Source organism: Macrobrachium rosenbergii, chromosome 9 (assembly GCF_040412425.1).
Source record: "Macrobrachium rosenbergii isolate ZJJX-2024 chromosome 9, ASM4041242v1, whole genome shotgun sequence".
In the NCBI taxonomy this organism is placed as follows: Eukaryota; Metazoa; Arthropoda; class Malacostraca; order Decapoda; family Palaemonidae; genus Macrobrachium; species Macrobrachium rosenbergii.
The window spans coordinates 35,374,902-35,395,274 of NC_089749.1; the positions used below are offsets into that span (position 1 = coordinate 35,374,902).

At 49.4% G+C, this 20,373-nt stretch overlaps 1 protein-coding gene across 1 annotated transcript; it reads right to left on the bottom strand.

The window, feature by feature from the left end:
• Positions 1 to 7,840: 7,840 nt before the first annotated feature.
• LOC136841934 (uncharacterized) lies at positions 7,841 to 10,014 on the bottom strand. Its single transcript, XM_067109348.1, has 3 exons — positions 9,680 to 10,014; positions 8,958 to 9,359; positions 7,841 to 8,579 (listed from the first exon to the last, which is right to left on the bottom strand). The coding sequence occupies exons 1-3, from the start codon at positions 10,012 to 10,014 to the stop codon at positions 7,841 to 7,843; spliced, it is 1,476 nt and encodes a 491-aa protein (XP_066965449.1).
• Between the last annotated feature and the right edge of the window lie 10,359 nt (positions 10,015 to 20,373).

Here is a 20,373-nt window from a genome sequence, read left to right on the forward strand (position 1 = left end):
CTAATGGGACAAAGGCTAACACATAAAGTACAGTATTTGGAATTCAAAGAATTTTTCAAGCCCTGAAGGCTTTAGAGCAGCATGTGTCGAACAGGATGGTTAGGCATAATGTCCAGTACCACAGTGTCAGTTGCTTACCTAAAGCAGCAAATAGCCATAAAATCAGAGAGCCTATGTCATCTGAGGTAAATGTATGCTCATATGCACTGAGGAAAGTGAAGTCAATATTGTTCCAAGGCATGAGCCCAGGAAACACTATGCTTTAACGGGCAGCCACACCAGGTTACATCAGTTTCTGCTCTAATAGTGGTCAATCAACCCCAGCACATAAAAGTCACCGGATGATTATAGGGATTCTTAAATTTGTATTGGCTCGTCACTGGCACCAGCACGTTACCCATATACTGCTCAGTCCTACCAGACCTGACATCCCGGAAGGGATGTGCATTCGGCCCCTCTATGGTTAACTCAGGAGTGATATTTGGATCTCTCATTCTTCTGGTAGGTAGATCTACAAAACCCCCAGCAAGAGAACCCTTTGAAGATGACTGCATTTCCACTGTTTTAATCAAAACCTAGGAATGCTTGATCATGCCTGGAAGATATTTAACAAGAACTTGGAAAGGAAAGGATTTTCTGACAGGACAGTTAAAGCAACTGCTAGATCACATATGAATTTCTTAGCACAGAAGGTCTACTTCCAACATAACATATCTTGTCCAAGGGAAAACAAAGAAATTGTCAGAATCATTCATTAGAGTGTTCTTTTCCAGGTTTATCACACAAAGGTTGAATTATCAAACTTAAGGTCTAAAATGTTTGTTCAAAAAAGTTTAGTATGAGAACTATATGAACCTAAGAAAAATGATATTTTTATAACTCTAAGTTTCATATATACTTACCAAGTAATTACATGACTATAGTTTTTAACTCGCACGGCTGTTTTTTATTTAAAAAATCTCGGTAGTAGCGCTTCGACAGTTTTGTGTACGTGACAGGCCCCGCCCACTAACGGGAGTAGTGGGAATGACTTAGCAGAAAACCTCTTTCTGTTTGTGCCCTTGTATCCATGAGAGGGAAGGAGGGCGAGCTTTGATTCTGTAATTGCTTAGTAAGTATATATGAAACTTAATTTTATTATGAAAATATGATTTTCATATAAGTGACTTACCAAGCAAGTATTTAGCCGAATCCCACATTGAATGGAGGTAGGATACATGGACATACTCTATTCCAAAACATTAAGGCAAGGTAAGGCATGGTAATGACTTTGAAACAGAAAAAGTTGCTAGCATTGAAACAATGCTTGTCATTTCCTTCCCTGGTAAGAGAGCTAATGCAAGTGAATACCGCCTCTGGTTGGTGCTCATCTTAACCTGTAGTGGTGTAGCGGTTGAGCTGTGGGTCACCTCTACTTAAGTAGGAGCCTTGCAGCTGAGGATCGCTGACAAAGCATACACAATTGCTCTTGCCCTGGGCGCAGTACCAATATAAAAAACAACCAGACAATGCTGTCACCTACACTGAAAACACCACAATCCATCCACTCAGACTGGTGGGTACTACAGGTACATTGTACCCCCTGGCTCTCAAAAACTCGACATCTTACTTCAAGGCAAAGAGATAGTAGGAGAAAGAGAGATTCCTATGCTTCCTCCCCTAATACCAAACACTGTTTCAACTTCTTTCAAATAGTGAGACACGAAGATTGGTTCGCACTTCAGTAGGCCTACTCTAGAGTGGAAGTGAGGGACATATTGTGTCTGAAAGCTAATGAGGTAGAGACTGCCCTGACATCATGAGCTTTCACTTTAAAAGTAGGCAAAGTTCTTCCTGAATCTGAGAGTGCACCTCATAAATTAAGTCTTTCATGAAGGAGGACAATGCATTTTTAGTCAGAGCATGAGACGGGTTCTTGACAGAGCACCAGAAGTTACTGGATGGTCCTCTGATCTGCTCGGTCCTGCTCAGGTAATACCTTAAAGCTCTAGCAGGACAAAGGAGCCAAGGTGTCTGTTAAGTTCTTAATGGAGAAAGAATGGGGCCAGGGCTTGGACAAGTCCTTGTTCTTGGCTAAAAATCCAAGGGTATAGTAGCAAACTGCGTCTCCTTCTTTGAAAAAACCTACCCTTTAATCGATGGCTTGGATCTCGTTAATATGTTAGCAGTAGCCAAGGCCACGAGGAAGAGATTGTTCTGGGTAAGATTTCTCCGAGAAGAAGAATGCAGGGTTTCAAAAGAGGGACCTGTCAGCCACTTCAACACTACGTCCAGGTCCCAGGAGACCGGATCTTCCTTTCTTTGCTTGGATGTATCAAAGGACTTGATGAGGTTTGATGAAAGATCCATGACCCGTGTTTAAACACTGAGCTAAGCACAGCTTGATACCCCTTAATGGTGGAGAGATTCCTAGATCTCCTTGGATAAAGTAGGAGATCTGCAATTTGGGCCACAGGGGTCTCAGAAGAAGAGACATTAAGTCTGAGACACCAGTTTCGGAAAATCGTCTCTTAGCCTGGTAGACGCAGCTGGGAAATTGATGCCTGCATCTTGCAACAGCCTCTGCAGCACGTCTTGAAAACCCTTTTGCTCTGACAAGCTTCCGAATGGTTTGAAGCCTGTCAGGGCAAGAGCGGACAACCTTGGTAGTATCTCTTGAAGTGAGGTTGTCTGAGTAGACATGGTTTTTGGGAAAGGAGTCTTGGAAAGTTCATCCACAACTGTAGCGGGTCCTGGAATCATTCTTTCATGGGCCAGAACGGGCTATGAGAGTCATCGTAATGTTTCGATGAGCCCAAGGCTTGTTCAGCACTTACCTGATCATGTTGAAGGGCAAAGGTCCAAGTTGGACCAATCTTGCAGCATAGCATCTGTTGCCATGCTATAGGGTCCGGGGCTGGAAAACAAAAGAGAAGAAGGCGATGGTTCCTTGAGGAGGCAAATAGTATGTCCAATGTCGGCCTCCCCCATAGTTTCCACAGATTCCAACAGACCAGGGGATCCAAGGTCCAATTGATGGGGAGGACCTGCTTTTGACGGCTCATTTAGTTTGCCCTGAGAAATAGAGTGATTAGACTCACTCGATTTAATCTGCCCACAGCAGAAGGTCTCTTGCTGTCTGGCAGAGAGAAAATAAGTGAGTGCTGCCTCGCTTTCATATGTACGTTAGAGCTGTGGTACTGTCTGAATAGACTACCACAGTCTTCTTGTGAACTATAATCAAGAAGCACTGAAGCCCTTTGTGAATTGCTTAATGCTTTCTGACAATGATGTGAAGGTTCTGTTCCTCCAGCGACCATGTCCCAGAAACTTACCAGTTCCCCAAGAGGACTCCCCAACCTAGAAACAAGGTATCTGAATAGAATCCTAGGTCTGGGTTCAGAGGATGAAGGGCTCTCCTTCCGAAAGAATTTGTTTGGACCACCACCATTGCCGGTCCGACTTGATCTCCAGGTTTATGGGAAACACTTAGGTGTCTGGCTGTGTTTCCCTGTCTCAGTTGGCCTTGAGGTAGAATTGCAAAACTCTCACATGAAGTTTGCCTACCTTGAGAAATGTCTTGATGGACGACAGTCCCCAGTAGGCTCATCCACTGATGGGCCGGGCAAGACAAAAGGGCTAGAAACTTGTGGACCATCTGAAGGCAGCTGGCAATTCTCTTGGCAGACGGAAAAGCCCAAAAAGTCTGAGAGTTGAGACTCATCCTCAAGAAAAGGATCTCTTATGATGGGGCCAACTAGGATTTCTGAAGATTGATGATAAATCCCAGCTCCTGAGTGAGGAAATGTTCGAGTCCTTCATGCACTTTTCCCTTGAAGGGGATCGAAGAGGTCAGTTGTCCAGATATAGACTGACATTCATACCTATTAAATGAAATCATTGCTAGAGGAGCGAGGACTCGAGCGAACACTTGAGGTGCCATAGAAAGGCCGAAGCATAGAGCCCCAAAACTGAAAGATTTAGCTGGCACCAGGTGCTCGAGCGGCACCGGGTACTCCGAGAGGAGACAGGTGTTTAGACGCTGATGGGACAACTGAGAGAGTGTCCTGGAGTACAAACCTTAGCTACTTCCTGGAGTCCGGATGGATGGGGATGTGGAAGTATGAGTCCTGCATATCCAAAGTTATCATCCAACCACCCTGGTGAATGGATGAAAGAACTGAGTGGTTTGTCTCCATCTTGAACTTCGTCTTCTGGACAAAGAGATTGAGGGTACTTACGTTGAGGACTGGTATCCAACCCCCGATGATTTGTGGACCACAAACAGGTGGTTGTAGAACCCCTCTGAGTTGATGTCTTCGACTTCTATGGCTCCCTTTCCAAGGAGAAAGGAGACCTCCTCCAAAAGGGCCAAATGTATCTCCGAGCCTCTTGAGTAGGCCGTAAAAATGATGGGAGAAATGACTAAAGGTGGGGGCTCTCCATGAATGGAATGGAGTAGCCCTTCCTCAGAACCTTGACAATCCACTGTTCTGTACCTCTGATACTCCACTTCTCCCAAAACTCGAGAAGTCTGGCTCCCACTTGTGCACAGAGGACTTCTTTCTCATTTCTTGGGCAAGACTTGAACTCCTCTTGATAGTTCTGGTCGAGAAAAGAACACTGGAGCAGGTACTAGACTGTGACTTGGGCTTACTCCCACGAAAGAGATGTTGCTGGAGAGGAGAGACTGTCTTAGGAACAAATGCAGACGAATCCTTGGAGCGTTTGGAAGAATGAGCCAGAAAATCCTAAGTCAACTTCTTTAGGAGGTCTGACTCCTGGGTTTGAGTGACCCCTTTAGTGGAAAAGGAGCACCATAATTTTCTTTTCTTCTAAAACCCAAAAGAGAATAGAGCCACCAGCTCAAGAGAGCCATCCCTGATGGTTTTGTGCATGAGAAAGGACTCCTAGCCAGTCCGAGGCAAAGTCTTCAACTAAATCATTGCAATCTTCTTGGCTAGCGCTCCCAACGTCCAGTAAAAAAAACTTCAAACTTCAAACACCTCGCAGAGGTCTTGAAAAGGTGGTCAAGTTCTGCTGGTGACAACAGTTTTCGAAGGCAAAAACGCAGAGTGTTGGGAAGAAGGAGCTTCCCCGATGGCGTAGGAAAGATACCTCCTATGGACTAAGCACAAGGGAAGAAAGGTGAAGGAAGCGTTACCTTGAGTGACTCCTTTAGTGGAAAAGGAGCATCATAATTTTCTTTTCTTCTAAAACCCTAAAGAGAATAGAGCCACCAGCTCAAGAGAGCCATCCCTGATGGTTTAAGAGGTGCTAAATAATGAGCAGGAGAAAAGTTACTGCTACTTTATTCAGGACGCAGGCCATTTATATAGCGGTGGACTGATGTCACACAGAGCAATACAATAGAATCTTGGTGACCTGAGGTCAATTACTCTTGACAATAATTACAATGGGTAAATACAAGTTGAGTTAAAAGAAAATGGACAATGGATGATCTAACATTCTAATATATGTGCAAAAGAGACATATACAAAATAAGTTGGTAACAGGTACAAATTTACATAGATAAGCGTGGTTGATTCAGCATGGCAGATCCTGCTTGAACCACTCCTGTAGGAGTGGTATAGAAAACAGGTTGTTCGTCATAGAATTATTATTATTAAAGTAGTTTAACCAGACCACTGAGCTGACTTTCAGCTCTCATAGGGCTGGCCCGAAGGATTTGATTAAAATACTAGGTCTAGGCCTGAAGTCAAGCGCTAGGACCCAATAGATCATCCAATACTAAGATGAATGAATTAAAATGAAATTAAAAACTGCACATAGGCACATGCTCTCATACAATAAATACATTTACTCAGACTTCCTTACATACATACTAAAACGGTATATTAAAATTCAGAATATAAATTAAACAAAATTTTAAAAATTCTTTTTTGTAAAATTCAAATGTTAAAAGGATTTTCATATTTTTATTATTTACTTATTTTTATATTTTTATATTTTGTTAATTAAATTACAGTTTTTCAAGAACATCAAAATTGGAATGATTGAAAATGTGAAAGATTCTGACAAAATTTCTTTCACTGTCCTATTCCCAAAAGTAGACATTCGTTGTCGGTCATACTTTGGACATTCACGTAATACATGTCTGACTGTTATTAATACTCTGCATTCTGAGCACTCGGGAGCCGGGCCATGTGGGCTGCTCATTAAGTGCCCATGTGTCAGACGAGTATGGCCTATTCTGAGGCGTGTTAAAATTACTTGTGCGTGCCTCTCTCTCTGATATGATGAACTCCATTTTTTAACATTAGGTTTTAATTCTTTCAGTTTATTACTTTCAGGTTCTTCATCCCATATATGTTGCCATTTATTTATGATACCCATTTTTATGTGAGTTACATAATCTGTAACAGGGATATTCACATTTGATCTTGTCATGTTCGCGGGGACTCTACAAATACTCCCCCCACAAGACGTGGGTAACGTCTGATTAGTCCAGGTATCTGCTGGGACGTCGGAGAGTGCTGCGGCTCCGCAAAGTGAGCTGGGGGTTGCGGTGTGAGTGGGAGTGGCTGGCTGTGGGTGTAGCTGGTTGCTTTCGGGGATGGCCCTTTGTCTGTCTTTTGAGGTGGCCCGGCTGTGGAGGCAATGGCTCTCGAGGAGGGCGCTGCGTGGTGCCATCTGCTGTTTCCTCCAGGAGGGCGGGCTTGAGGTGGTCAATCGACACCCAGTCATTCTTCCCGTGCAGGGCGAGGCGGAAGGCTTTGTTGTTCCTCTCACGCATGCAGAAGTGGCCCCCTGTAGGGCCTGGTTAGTCGGGGGCGGACGGCGTCGCCCCTGACGAAGACGTGGGTGGCGGAGGACAAGCTGGGAGGCGTGAAGGTGGTAGACCTGTTGGTGTATGTCCGCTGGCAGGGGGCGAACTTCCCGACTATGTCGCGGAGCCTCTGAACTGACAGGTTGTGCTGATCTTCCGTGACTAGTTCACCCTGGACTACGAGGGGCTCCCCGTAGATTTTTTCCGCTGTGGACAGGTCGCCATTGGCTCTGGGGGTGGTTCTCAGCCCGAGGAGGACCCAAGGCAGTTGGTATTTCCAATCCTCGGTGGTGCAGCGGGCCATGAGGGATGTCTTCAGGGACCTGTGGAATCTCTCCACCAATCCGTTGGCTGCGGGGCTGTAGGCGGTGGTGGTGTGGTGAGATGTCCCCAGCAGGCGTGCCAGGGCGGACCACATCTCGGACAGGAAGGCTGGGGCCCTGTCGGTGGTTATGTGGTCTGGGACGCCAAACCAGCTGACCCAACTGGAGAGGAGGGTCTCGGCGCACGTGCTGGCAGTGGCTTCATGCATGGGCGTCACTGCAGGCCACCTGGTTGAGCAGTCGACGATCGTCAGGAGATATCTGGCCCCGCCTGACGGGGGAAGAGGGCCTACGACGTCGATGTGTATGTGACCAAACCGCCTCCCCGGCTGGGGAAACTCACCTACCCCAGACTCGGTGTGACGCCCTATCTTGCTGGTTTGGCACCGGATACACTGTCTCACCCAGGTCCTCGCGTCCTTCCACATCCCGTGCCAGACGAACTTCTCTGTCAGCAGCTTGGCCTTCGTCCTGCTGGAGGGGTGGGACAGCCCGTGGATGACGTCGAATACCAGACGGCGGCGGGAGGCAGGCACCAGGGGGTGAGGCTGGCCGGTGCTGACGTCGCACAGAAGTTTTGGTCCCCCGGGGGCGAGGGCCACGTCCTTCCACTTTAGGGACGTGATGGCGGTGCGGTAGGCTGGAGTCTCTGGGTCGGAGGTCTGCTCCCGGGCAAGGTCCTTGTGGTTGATCCTGAGCTGCACCGCGTTGAGCTCGATTCTGGAGAGGGCACCTGCTACAGGGTTGTTCATGCTGGGGAGGCACTTGATTGAGCAGGTGAACTCGCGATGGCCGCGAGGTGCTGCTGCTGCCTGGAAGACCATGCATCCCCTTGCTTGGTGAAGGCATGGACCAGCGGTTGGTGGTCCGTCCAGATTGTGAAGGGCGTACCCTCCAAGAGGAGCTTGAAGTGCCGTACCGCCCGATACACTGCGCAGAGTTCCCTGTCGAAGGTGCTGTAGCGGGCCTCCGTGAGGTTTAACTTTTTGCTGAAGAGGGCGATGGGCTGGGGGGCGCCGGCAACGATCTGCTCCAGGACGGCCCCGCAGGCGACGTTGCTGGCATCCGTCATCAGTTGGAGGGGGGCTTTGGGGTCCTGGTGGGCTAAGGCGGTTGCCTCGGCGAGGCCGGCCTTCATCAGGGAGAAGGCCTGTTGCTGGCTGGGTCCCCAAACTAAGGATTTCGGTTGGCCCTTCAGGATCTCTGTGTGGGGGCCCATGGTGTGTGTGATCCCGGGGATGAGCCTCCTGTAGTAATTGACCATCCCGAGGAATTCCTGGACGGCCTTGACGGAGGTAGGGGTGGGGAACCTGGTGACGGCTGCGACCTTTGATGCGAGCGGGCGGATGCCATCCGGGGATATCTCGTGGCCTAGGAAGTCAGCTTTTTCGACGCCGAAGGTGCACTTGTCGAATCTGACGACGAGGCCATTCTCCTGCAGGGGCTGCAGGACCACCTGGATGTGCCGCAGGCGCTCTTTGGGCGACCTGGAAATAATTAGAATATCGTCCACATAGCATATGCAGAAGTTCAGGTCCCCTAGGATGCTGTCCATCAGCCTCTGGAAAGTTAAAGTTGCCCCCGCGTTCCTCAGGCCGAAGGTGGAGAAGGCGAAGACGTAGGACCCGAAGGGCGTGATGATGGCGGTTCTCGGGATATCCTCTGGAGCAACTGGTACCTGGAAGTAAGATTTTAAAAGGTCTAATTTAGAGAGTATTTTGGCCCTGTGAAAGGAGGCTGTGAGATCTTGCATGTTTGGCAGAGGGTAGTGATCAGGTTCAGTTGCGAGGTTGAGCCACCTGTGGTTGCCGCAGGGTCTCCAGGAACCATCTGGTTTCTGCACCATGTGGAGGGGAGAGGCCCACGGGCTGGAGGCCTTTCTGTTTATGCCCATCCGCTCCATCTCGGGGAAGGCATCCTTGGCCTCCTGAAGGCGCTGAGGGGGAAGCCTCTGGAACTTTGCATGCACTGGGGGAACCTTCGTCTTGATGTGGTGGTAGATTCTGTGCTTTGCTGGGGCTCCGGGTACCTGATGAAGCTCTGGGTTGAACACTTGGGGGAACTCCTTCAGCAGCTGGGCGTACTGGTGTGTGGCGACGGAGTAGATGGTAGGCACGCTGGGTCTCGGTGCCAGCGGGAGGGACTGGCAGGAGTCTGTGTTGAGGAGATGCTTGCGACCGATGTCGACTGCCATCCCAAAGTGGGCGAGGAAATCCGCACCCAGGAGCGGGGTCCTTACATCCACGACGATGAAGTTCCATGTGTATCTCCGGCCAAGGATGGAGATCGACAGGAGCCTGGTGCTGTAGGAAAGGATGGGGGACCCGTTGGCGGCCGTCAGGAAGGCAGCCGGGTCCAGCGGGCGCTTGCGGTCCTCCCTGGATGGTGGAAATATTGAATAAACAGCCCGGTGTCGACCAGCATCATCCTGCCGGAGATGGCGTTACGGACGTAGAAGCCTAATGGTTTTGGGCTCCTGGGTTCCTCTGCTGCCATGGCGGCCTGTTCTGTTGGCCACCGCCTCCCCCCATTTTTTGGATGGGCAAACGAGCAAGGGGGTTGGCAGTTCCGGGCGTCCTTGCCGTACAGCTGGTGGTAGTAGCAAGGGCCCGGTGGGTTTTTCTTGTGGTGATACGCTGGCTGCCTTCTGGTGACGGCGCTTATCTCCTCCTCTGCGCCATCCTCCAGCTGAAGGGAACTGATGGGGTGTGCGGGTGTGGATGCCCGCTTCGCTGCCCTTGCAGAGTTGGTCAGCCACTGCGCCATCCTGATCAGGTCCTCGAGCGGCATGGTGTAAGGGTTGAGGATCTGCGTTCGGACCTCCGGGAGGAGCTGACGGAGGAGGATCTCCCTTGATAAGCTGATCTCAGACTGCCTACCGCTGCTGTTGGTGCCGGAAAGGGTGAGCAGGTCCTGGATCATGCCACAAGTCTCCAGGATGTTCTGGTCATGCCGTGGGCTGGTGACGAGGTCAAGAGCGCGGGCGGCCCTCTCGGCGATCGGCAGGGAGCAGGTCTCGACGAGGGATGTTTTCAGGTGGTGGTAGGTGATTGGGCATGCGGCAGACACTCACAGGACAAGTTTCCTGTAGACCTCTTCCGGCAGGGCGCTGATTACAGCATCGGCTTGCAGCACCTCGTCCGTGAGTCCAGCCAGTCTGAACTGTCCCTCGACCCTGTACAGCCATGATGTTGGGTTGCCGTGTGTGAAGGGCAGCAGCTTTATGGCAAGGGCGGCTTTAGTTTGCTCCACCGGGAAAGGCAGCATGCAGGGCGCAGGTAGCAGCGTGGAGGAGCGCATGATTCTTGGTGCGGGGGAGGGCGCGGGTGATATGTGCAGGAGGTAGACGTCTGAGTCTACAAGGTTCGTGGTTAACTGAACGTGGGAGGGAATGTCCACGTCCATGCTCACTATTGCCCTCTTAATTGGAGTGGGATACTCGCGTCAATACGGACTTGGGAACGCGCCGTGTGAGTCCGCTAATGACGCTGGTGATTTGCCGACGAGAGTCAGCACGCCCGAACGCTGGTTACAGCGCCGTACTTAGTCCATTAGGGCCGTGGGGTAATTCATGGAGCCAAGACTAGGTCGCCCTGTGAGTCCGCTAATGGCTCCGGGAACCACTCCGGGGTCACCACTTTAAGAGGTGCTAAATAATGAGCAGGAGAAAAATTACTGCTACTTTATTCAGGACGCAGGCCGTTTATATAGCGGCGGACTGCCATCACACAGAGGAATACAATAGAATCTTGGTGACCTGAGATCAATTACTCTCGACAATAATTACAATGGATAAATACAAGTTGAGTTAAAAGAAAATGGACAATGGCTGATCTAACAATATTCTAATACATGTGCAAAAGAGACATATACAAAATAAGTTGGTAACAGGTACAAATTTACATAGATAAGTGTGGTTGATTCAGTATGGCAGATCCTGCTTGACCCGCTCCTATAGGAGCGGTATAGAAAACGGGTTGTTCATCATAGAAGACCAGCATAGCGGGGACTTTACAATGGTTTTGTCTGCATGAGAACAACTCCTAGCCAGTCCGAGGCAAAGTCTTCAACTAAATCATTGCAATCTTCTTGGCTAGTGCACCCAACATCCAGTCAAAAAAACTTCAAACTTCAAACACCTCGCAGAGGTCTTGACAAGGTGGTCAAGTGAATAAGTCCCGCCCAACTGGATACGTGACATGGGCCGATGTGCGTAAAGCAAGTGTTTTATAGTGTGCCATAAATGTACGCACTGCATAAGCGTGACATGACGCGTACCGGAAGTGGCCCGACAAGCTGCAGCAAAACGTAGTGCATGGCAGAGCACGTAACACCGATGTAAGTATACCGTATGTGTAACATTGTGCGTTACTGAGTTACGTCAACCTCACGTTGTCCCCACGTACTGTGGGGGTTAAACCCCAGCTATAGAAAGGCCAGCCAGCGGCACATGTTGCTAGTCCCTGACATAACACCACAGCATCAACAAGTACTCCCATTCTGCTGAATCAACATGGAGGACATTGCTGAAATTCGTGAACTTATAGCTATAGCAAGTACGGATAGAAGGGAAATGTTGCCATTCATCGTCGAATATGTGCACACCATGTTATTGCTGGAGATTGCAAAGGTTGTTGCAAACCACACAGTGAAGAAAAAGAGGCGGCAAAGGAGGGTGTGGGTGTGGCTGTACCTGCAAAAAAGAAACCCCAGACCTGTACAAGAATTTTACCGGATTGACAGGGGCCTCTTCAATGAAACTGTTGAACAAGTCACACCCTACATTGAGAAGAAAGTGACATTCTGGAGGAAACCCATTGAGCCAGGCCTACGTGTTGCCATCACCATACGTTTCCTCACTACGGGTGATTCATACAAGAGTCTGCAATACTCGTTCCGGGTAGCCCACAACACCATTAGCTACATTGTACCAGAGACCTGCAGGGCCATTGTTGCTGCCTACGGAGATGAGGAACTGCAGGTACCACAAACACCTGAAGCTTGGCAGGAGGTTGCACAGGGTTTTGAGGAATGGTGGAACTTCCCCCACGTAATTGGAGTTATAGATGGCAAACACATTAGGCTCCATAACCCTCGCCGAGGCAGTACGCATTACTTCAACTACAAGAAGTTCTACTCCACGGTATTACTTGTAATTGCCGATGCTTTATACAAGTTCCTATACGTCGACATGGGTGCCACTGGGTCAGAGTCAGATGGTGGTGTATTTGCCCAGACCTGACTGAGTGAAATGCTGTTGCAACAGGAAGCAAATCTTCGCCAACTGTAAGCCCTGCCAGGTCAACCTAATGGATCTCCTGTGGACTATTTCCTAGTTGGTGATGATACCTTCCCTCTGTGGAATTATCTTATGAAGCCCTACCCCCAAAGTAGGGCGTGCAGGACAGCAGAGAATGCCTTCGGGATTCTGGCAAACAGATTCCGAATATTCCACACGGCAATATGCCTGAAGCCTGACCATGTAGAGATATTAGTGTTGTCTGCATGTGTTCTGCATAATATTATAATAAGAAAAAATGCATGCAGACAAGATCAGGAGCACCCCGTCACACATACCGTCATACCTGATAGCTGGAGGGGTGACCCATCCTTAGGAGCAGCCCTTCCAACCGTGACTGGCAACACTGCAACCAGGGATGCAAAGGAACAACGGAGCATGCTGAAAGAATATTTATAAAGTCCCCGCTCAACGGGTTCTCTATGGTGAGCCTCTCGTTTTCTACTGTGCCTTCACAGCTGACCCGAGGTCGCACTTACACAACCTTGTTATCATTATTATGATTTGTATATTTATTACCTGTTTATTTGCCTTTATACATAGTATATGTGTCAGAGTATTTTTTGTGTCCAATCAGCTGTTGTTAATTGTCATGTTGTCTACATGTACCTGTCCTGTTTTGTGTAGAGAAATAGTTTGACCTCAGGTCACTTGTAAATTTTGTACTGACATCTGCATATACGCTGACGTCCATACGCCACTTTATAAGCGGGTCGCTTCATCAATAAACTAGCAGTACTTGTCTTCCTGCTCTTTCTTTAGCACCTGTCACAGTGGTGACCCCCGGAGTGGTTCCCGGAGCCATTAACAGACCCAAACAGCGACTTAGTCTTGGCCCGATGAACCAACCTGCGCCCCTAAAGGACTAACAATGGCGCTCTAACAAAGCATTCGGGCGTTACTGATCCTCGTCGGCAAATCACTGGCGTCATTAGCGGACCCACACGGCACGCTCCCAAGCATGTATTGACGCGAGTGTTCCCTCACACTCCAAGTGAGAGTGCGGAATGAGCATGGATGCAGACATTGCAACCCCCTCTCGAGCCCTCCTCCACGCCGAAACCCGCACGCTCCTCCACGCCAGTACCCGCTCCCCGAGTGATGCCCCTCCTGATGGACCAACTGAGGGCAGCCCTCAGCATAAGGCTGCCGCCGTTCACCCAACAGAACCCAGCGTCTTGGCTGGCTCTACAGGGTCGAGGAGCAATTCAGGGTGGCAGGCCTGACCGACGAGGTGTTGAAGGCGGACATCACTATCAACGCCCTACCGGAGGAGCTATACAGGAAGGTCGCCCTGCCACCTTCCAGAAATTTAAGGCCACTCTCGTCGAGACCTGCTCCCTGCCGGTCTCCAAGAGGGCTGCCCGCGCCCTCAACCTCGTCATCAACCACCGGCAGGACATGAACCTCTTGGAGACGTGGCATGCCCTCCAGGACCTCCTCCTCCTCCCTGAGACGGACAGCAGCGGCAGGCACAAAGAGATTAGCCTGTCGAGGGAGATCCTCCTGTGGCAGCTACTCCCAGAGGTCCATGGACAGATTACAGAGCCCTACACCCTGCCGGTTGAGGACCTGATAAGGATGACGCAGCAGCTGACTGACTCCAAGAGGGCGTCAAAGCGGGAATCCATGCCCACACACCCCATCATCTGCCTCCAACCAGAGGACCCCGCCACAGAGTGCATCAACGTCGTCGCCAGGAGGCGGCCACCCCACCACCAGAAGAAGGAAAGGCCGGGGCTTTGCTACTACCACCAGAGGTTTGGTAAAGATGCCCGGAATTGCGAAGCCCCCTGCCTTTTTGCTCATCCAAAAATCGGGGGAGGCGGCGGCCACCCTCACAGGCCGCCATGGCAGCAGCATCCAAAGCACCCAGGAGCCCCACACCAGTAGGCTTCTACGTCCGTGACACTATCTCCGGCAGGATGATGCTGATCGACACGGGGCCAATGTGGTCAGTGTTCCCGCCTTCCAGAGAGGACCGCAAGCGCCCGCTGGACCTGGCTGCCTCCCTGACAGCCGCCAATGGGTCCCCCGTCCTCTCCTATGGCACCAGGCTCCTGTTGGTCTCCATCCTGGGCCGGAGATACAAGTGAAACTTCATCGTCGTGGATGTTAGGACGCCACTCCTGGGTGCGGACTTCCTCGCCCACTTCGGACTGGCAGTCACTGTTGGCCGCAAGCACCTGCTGGACACCGAGTCCTGCCAGTCCCTGCCCCTGTCACCGGGCCCCAGGGTGCCCACAGTCTGTTCCGTCGCTCCCCACTAGTACGCCTCCCTCCTGAAGGAATTCCCAGAGGTATTCAAAACCGAGCTTCATCAGGTGCCCAGGCCCCCCGCCAAACACGGGATATATCATTACATCAAGACAAAGTTCTGGAGGCTTCCCACACAACGCCTTCAGGAGGCCAAGAGGGCCTTCGCTGAGATGGAGCGTATGGGCATATGCAGGAAGGCCCCCAGCCCATGGGCCTCCTCCCTTTACATGGTGCAGAGAACGGACGGCTCCTGGAGACCCTGCGGTGACTACAGGCGACTCAACCTCGCTACAGAGCCCGACCATTACCCTCTACCAAACATGCAAGACCTGACGGTCTCCTTCCATGGGGCCAAAATATTTTCAAAACTAGATCTTTTAAAATCATATTTTTAGGTACCAGTAGCTCCAGAAGACATCCCCAAAACCGCCATCATCATGCCCTTCGGTTCCTACATCTTCGTCTTCTCCACCTTCGGCCTGAGGAATGCAGGGGCGACCTTTCAGAGACTGATGGACAGCATCCTGGGGGACCTGAACCTCTGCGTCTGCTACGTCGATGACATCCTAATTTTTTCCAGGTCCCACAAGGAACACCTTTGGCACATCCAGAAGGTCCTGCAGCGCCTGCAGGAGGATGGCCTTGTCATCAGGTTCGACAAGTGCACCTTCGGCGTCGATAGGTTTGAATTCCTGGGCCACGTTTGTGCTAGTTAATTTAATAAAAGATATTTTTCAAATCCATGATATATTTTTCTCATCAATACTTAATAAATGGAAAGAGGATAGAGCCAGACATGATATTGCAAATGTATATTTATTTAATATAAAACACAAACATACATATAAGAAAAATATACAACCAATCATACAAAAATACATTACACAAGCATACAATAAATATAAGTACTATACACATCCACACATACATAACAAATAAACTTAAAATTAAGACTGAAAATTATTCTGAAATGTGGTGTCGATTGACAGGTTGCTGAGGTCCTTCAGGGTGGAGGTCACTGTGGACCCCACCAGCTGAGTTTGTAGCACTGCCAGCTGTTGTGCTGTCAGCTGTAAGGACTGACTGCCTGAATGTGCAGGAGGTGGGCCAAAACCATGTGGAGTTGCAGGCTGGTTTACAGGCACTCTGCCAGAGTGTGATGAGCCAAGCTCCATGACGGCCTTATGATGTCCTCTTTGGAGGCACGCATGTAGTGCTGAATGGCGGAGAGGACTTTAATTTTTAGTGTCACCCTCAGGTGAGCTGACATCTTGCAGTCGTCCTCCACCTCTTCAAAAAATTTGCGCCAGTAGAGGGCGCTGGGGTCATGCAGAGGTGGCTGAATGGAGGCCATCATATCCTCCCAGAGGGCCTGTGTCTTGGTGATGGCCACGTCCAAGAGGTCGGAAACTTGCGTTTTCCTTGTCTTGGCGCCTGGCTCATCACCGGAGACACCTGGTCGTCGGTCGAGGGAGTTGGTGTAGGGGCAGGAGCACACACAGCATCAGGCAGGTCCGGAGCTTGGGCAGGGAGGGCGGAAATGGCATGAGCAGACTGTAAAAACGATATAATCAGTAATAATTAAGCATGGAAACACAATAAGATAAGACATACCATCGGAAGTCCCAACATCTTTGGCTTCCTTTGACGCACAATGTGGGGCTTGAGGAAGTGGAAGATGCTGAGGATCCACTTCTCCTTGTCTGTCATCCGTCTACCCATCCCTTGGCCACTCTTCTCTGCCATGAGCCGCACAAAATGGCTCCTGAGGGACGTAAACCACGTCTGCAGTTCACGCCCACTCACGGGAGGAACAAGTGACTTGCCCTTCTCTTCAAAGGCCCTCCAGACTTTCGCCTTATCCTTGTATGCTGTGAGGCCCTTGTTATAAATAAATTCTGCCTCCTTCTGCAGCCACTCGCCAACAAGCCTCTCGTTCTCCTCCAACAGGATGACAGAGGGGTTCTTCTTTCGGCCCTGACCTCCTGTAATAGGGCCGGCTCCCTTCAGGAGTCCCATTGTCGTCGTCGTCGTCATCCCCCTCTTTCTCGGCGTCCTCGGTGGCACCGGGTTCGCTCTCCAACACAAGGGCAAGATCCTCCTGCTCCTCTAGGTCGCTGTCCATCGACAGCTCACCACACTCAAGGTGAAGCACCACAGCATCAACGCTGCTGCCTGAAGGGGCAGTAGCACCATCAGCTACTGTAGGAGGCTTCGTGTAGGGGGCATCTCCAGTTAGCAGAGCCCCTGGAGTTCTCAAGGTCCCCTTCCTTGTTCTCTTGATCAAAGCTCCCTTAGGCATCTTGATGTCGCTGGTGGAGAAAGCAGTGGATGGCGATGGAGGTGATGGCAGAGAAAGCAGTGGACGACAACGGAGGTGCTGGCAGAGAGAGCAGTGCAGGGTGCTGTTCTGGAGAGCACTGACCCGCAAGCACACCGCCTGCCCCTTTTATCCCAGGTCACAGCATTGCCAATTCGTCTTGGATGCGTGTGGTGTGGCAGGTTGCCACGCCTACTCCCACGCCATGCGAGGACCCATGCAGTGGGAGGCGGGAGCCCTAGAATGGTGTGGGACCACAGGTAAGGTCCTAGCGGCCATGCGGTTACCATGAGGTTGGCACCACACTGTGCGGGTCGGGCCACACTAAATGACAGTTGACGTGGCCACCCATGCATGGCTTTGCACAAGTCAAAAAGGTTCATGGCTCCTGGCATAAGCTCGGGTGGTGCATACTGGTGCACTTACATAGCATTTACGGCACATTTACGTTGTATTTATGTACTTACCAATTTTCGGCTGTGCGTGGGCATGCGTGCCTTGATATGTGAATGTGTGAACTTAGCATGGTACTGAAGAGTTAGTGCCGGGTGCTTGGAAGCTGGCGCCAGTCGCTTGGGAGTGGGCACTGGGCGCTTGAAAGCAGGTGCCAAGCGTTTGGCAACTGGCGCCAAGCACTTGGGAGCTGGTAGTGGGTGCTCGGAAACTGGCAGTGGGCCCTCGGGAGCTGGTGTTGGTTGCTTGTGAAGAGATGGCCCAGTGCTTAAATGAAGACGACGGGTGCCTGAGAAGGATCGTTGGGTGCTTGGGAGCCAAAGCCAAGGACGCCCAAAAGAAATACTCCAGACTGTTCCACGCCTGCTGGAAGGATGAGGGCTGCGACCTGGCTCTTTAAACCGCTTACTTGGCTGCGGAGAAGAGCGGCCAGCATCGTCTATCGTGCTAGTGCTTCCAGACCGGCCTGGAGTCCTGAAAGTCGGACGACACTGGTGCACATTCAAGATACCTTTCCAGCAGCTGTCTTTCAAAACCTGGGATATGAGTGCAACAGGCTCGACTGAGGGGGCAGCTACTCGTGGGCAAGCCCCACTGTCCTCCCTTGAACTTTCGGCATGTCTTCTCCCAGGTTCAGGGGAGCAGGACAGAGACCTTTGTCTAGGAGAAAAGGTGGGATGAGAAGCCACCTCATCCAGTTGCACAACACTGTCTCTTGTCAAGGCGCCTTTCCAGTGGCTGTCTGCCAATACCTGGAAACGCACAAGTTCGACTGAGGGGGTAGCTACCAGTGGGCCAACCCCACCAGCCTCCATTGGACTTCCAGTATGTCTTCTCCCAGGTTCAGGGGAGCAGTACAGTGACCTTCGTCTAAGAGAACCGGCAGGACGAGTAGCCACATCATCCACTTCATTGTATTCACTACTAGGTTAAATTTCTTGTTAAACCTAGACTTGAGACTGGCAATGGCAAGGGTCAGAAGGAAAGGAGCCAGGTGTGGGAGTAGGAAGCAGGGGTGAAGGAATAGCTAACCTAGGTTTAGGTATAGATCTTAGGATAGGAGAAGCACGTTTCTCAGCACTAGAGGCCGTACTCTTCTTCCCATCATTTACTTGTCTAGGTGAGATTTAAGTACCCTCCACTTATGCTCATCTGGCGCTGGGCGGTTGAGAGCTGGCGCCGGGTGCTCAGGACAATCATTACATACAGCACAAGTTCTCTTCTTACTACATTACTGTTCCCTACACTTACTGCAAAATATATGAGGATATGATCAATTTGGTTTTGCAACCTTCGCTACAGTAGTGAAAACTAGATGAACTGGAATCAGACATAATAACAAAAACTAAAAAAACTGATCTTGAAAGCTATCAAAGCTTGAAGGCTACTCAAAATAAGCAATAATACTTCATCGAAATCCAGTTATTCAACCAAAAACCAATGAAAAAAAAGCTGCTGCAGACCCCCAATGTTTACTCAAGAGATGGCAGAAACAGAATGAGGTTGTGTGGTAAGTTGTTTCGAGTACTCCTGTTAGTAGGCGGGGCCTGTCACTTACACTAAACTATTGAAGCGCTACCACAATTTTTTAAATAAAAGGCTGCCGCGCAAGTTAGAAACTATAGCTATGTAATTACTTGTTAGGTTACTGATATGAAATGCCACTTTTCTTGACTCTATATTAACAACTTCTTCCTCTGGATATTGGGATCTTTTTAGTACGTCAGTGAACTTTTTGCCTTATGTGGTTAAACTCAAACAAAAAGGTTGGGATTCTTCTTACCTTCTTCGCTGGTGGCTTTGTTGCCAAGACTTAACTTTACAAGACTGGTGATTGTATCACAGTGCCCTTCACCACTCCATTACTTGAAAATCTGTCTTGTTCTGTTACAACCATTCAGTTGTACCTTTAAAGAACCATAGGTTTTAGACAAGGCACAATCAGATTTTCTTATTCACAGAATAATATGTGACCTAAAACAAGAAATGTAGTCACATACTGGCTCAGGAGATGAGCAATTAGAGCAAATGAAAGTGTGACAGAGGACCAGTGCCTCTAGTGGAATTACCCTCATGATGAGAGCTTTATTAATGTAACGTCAATAATTTTTTCGATCACAACTTAGATGTTAGTATGGTTTCAAAGGAATTATGTTGAAAATGTACAATGATATTTGCTAATTTTCATTTATGTGTTTTGATGCATAGGCTGGCGAGACTCCTTGAGGACTGTCATAGAAAGGGAGCAAATGATCCTTCTGTTTAAGTAGTATTCTAGGCAATTAGAAGAGTCAAACTTTTCTTCATAACCAACTTGCTGCTCACCCCTCATTCTCCAGTACAGCATCCACATGAGGTAACCTTCCAGTTTACAGTAAACAACTGATTACCTGCACTAACAAATAAAAGGGGGCTGCAAATACAAAGTGCAAAGAAGGCAATAGTGACAAGACTGTCCGACTCAGGGACACCAGTATTATACATACATTATTAAAATTTTCTATATATAAATATATGCTAGTAGATTTATGAAGCCAGCAAAGTTGCTTATAAAAGTCTTGAGACAGTATTGGTGGTTAGGACATTTGCATTAAAATTAGAATACCCAAGAAAAATTTTTGATGCATCATCAGCAGTAATATACTCTATAATTATGGCAACATAGAAATATAGCATATGCTAAAAACATCTCATACTGTAATAAAGAATTCATATTTTTTGATGTTGCGAGATTTGTGAGTGCTTGGCGACCCCAGAAAAAATGCTTGTTGACCCCACTAGGGGTCGCTACCCCAGGGTTGGGAAAGGGTGCCTTAGAGGGTATGTCAAAACAATCTAACTAGTTTCATTAAATTTCGGACGGAGGCACAGGTGATCAGGAAGGCGAAAATTATGGCAATTTTGGAGACTATAAATCCGAAACACAGTGGAGGAAAAGAAGAGAGAAGAA

Coding starts and splice junctions, on each gene's coding strand:
- LOC136841934 (XM_067109348.1), bottom strand. CDS start 10,014: ATGATCCAGGACCTGCTCACCCTTTCCGGCACCAACAGCAGCGGTAGG. Junction 9,360..9,679: donor CCTTGCTACTACCACCAGCT/GTACGGCAAGGA, acceptor CCTTGGCCGGAG/ATACACATGGAACTTCATCG. Junction 8,580..8,957: donor AACAGAAAGGCCTCCAGCCC/GTGGGCCTCTCC, acceptor AATTATTTCCAG/GTCGCCCAAAGAGCGCCTGC.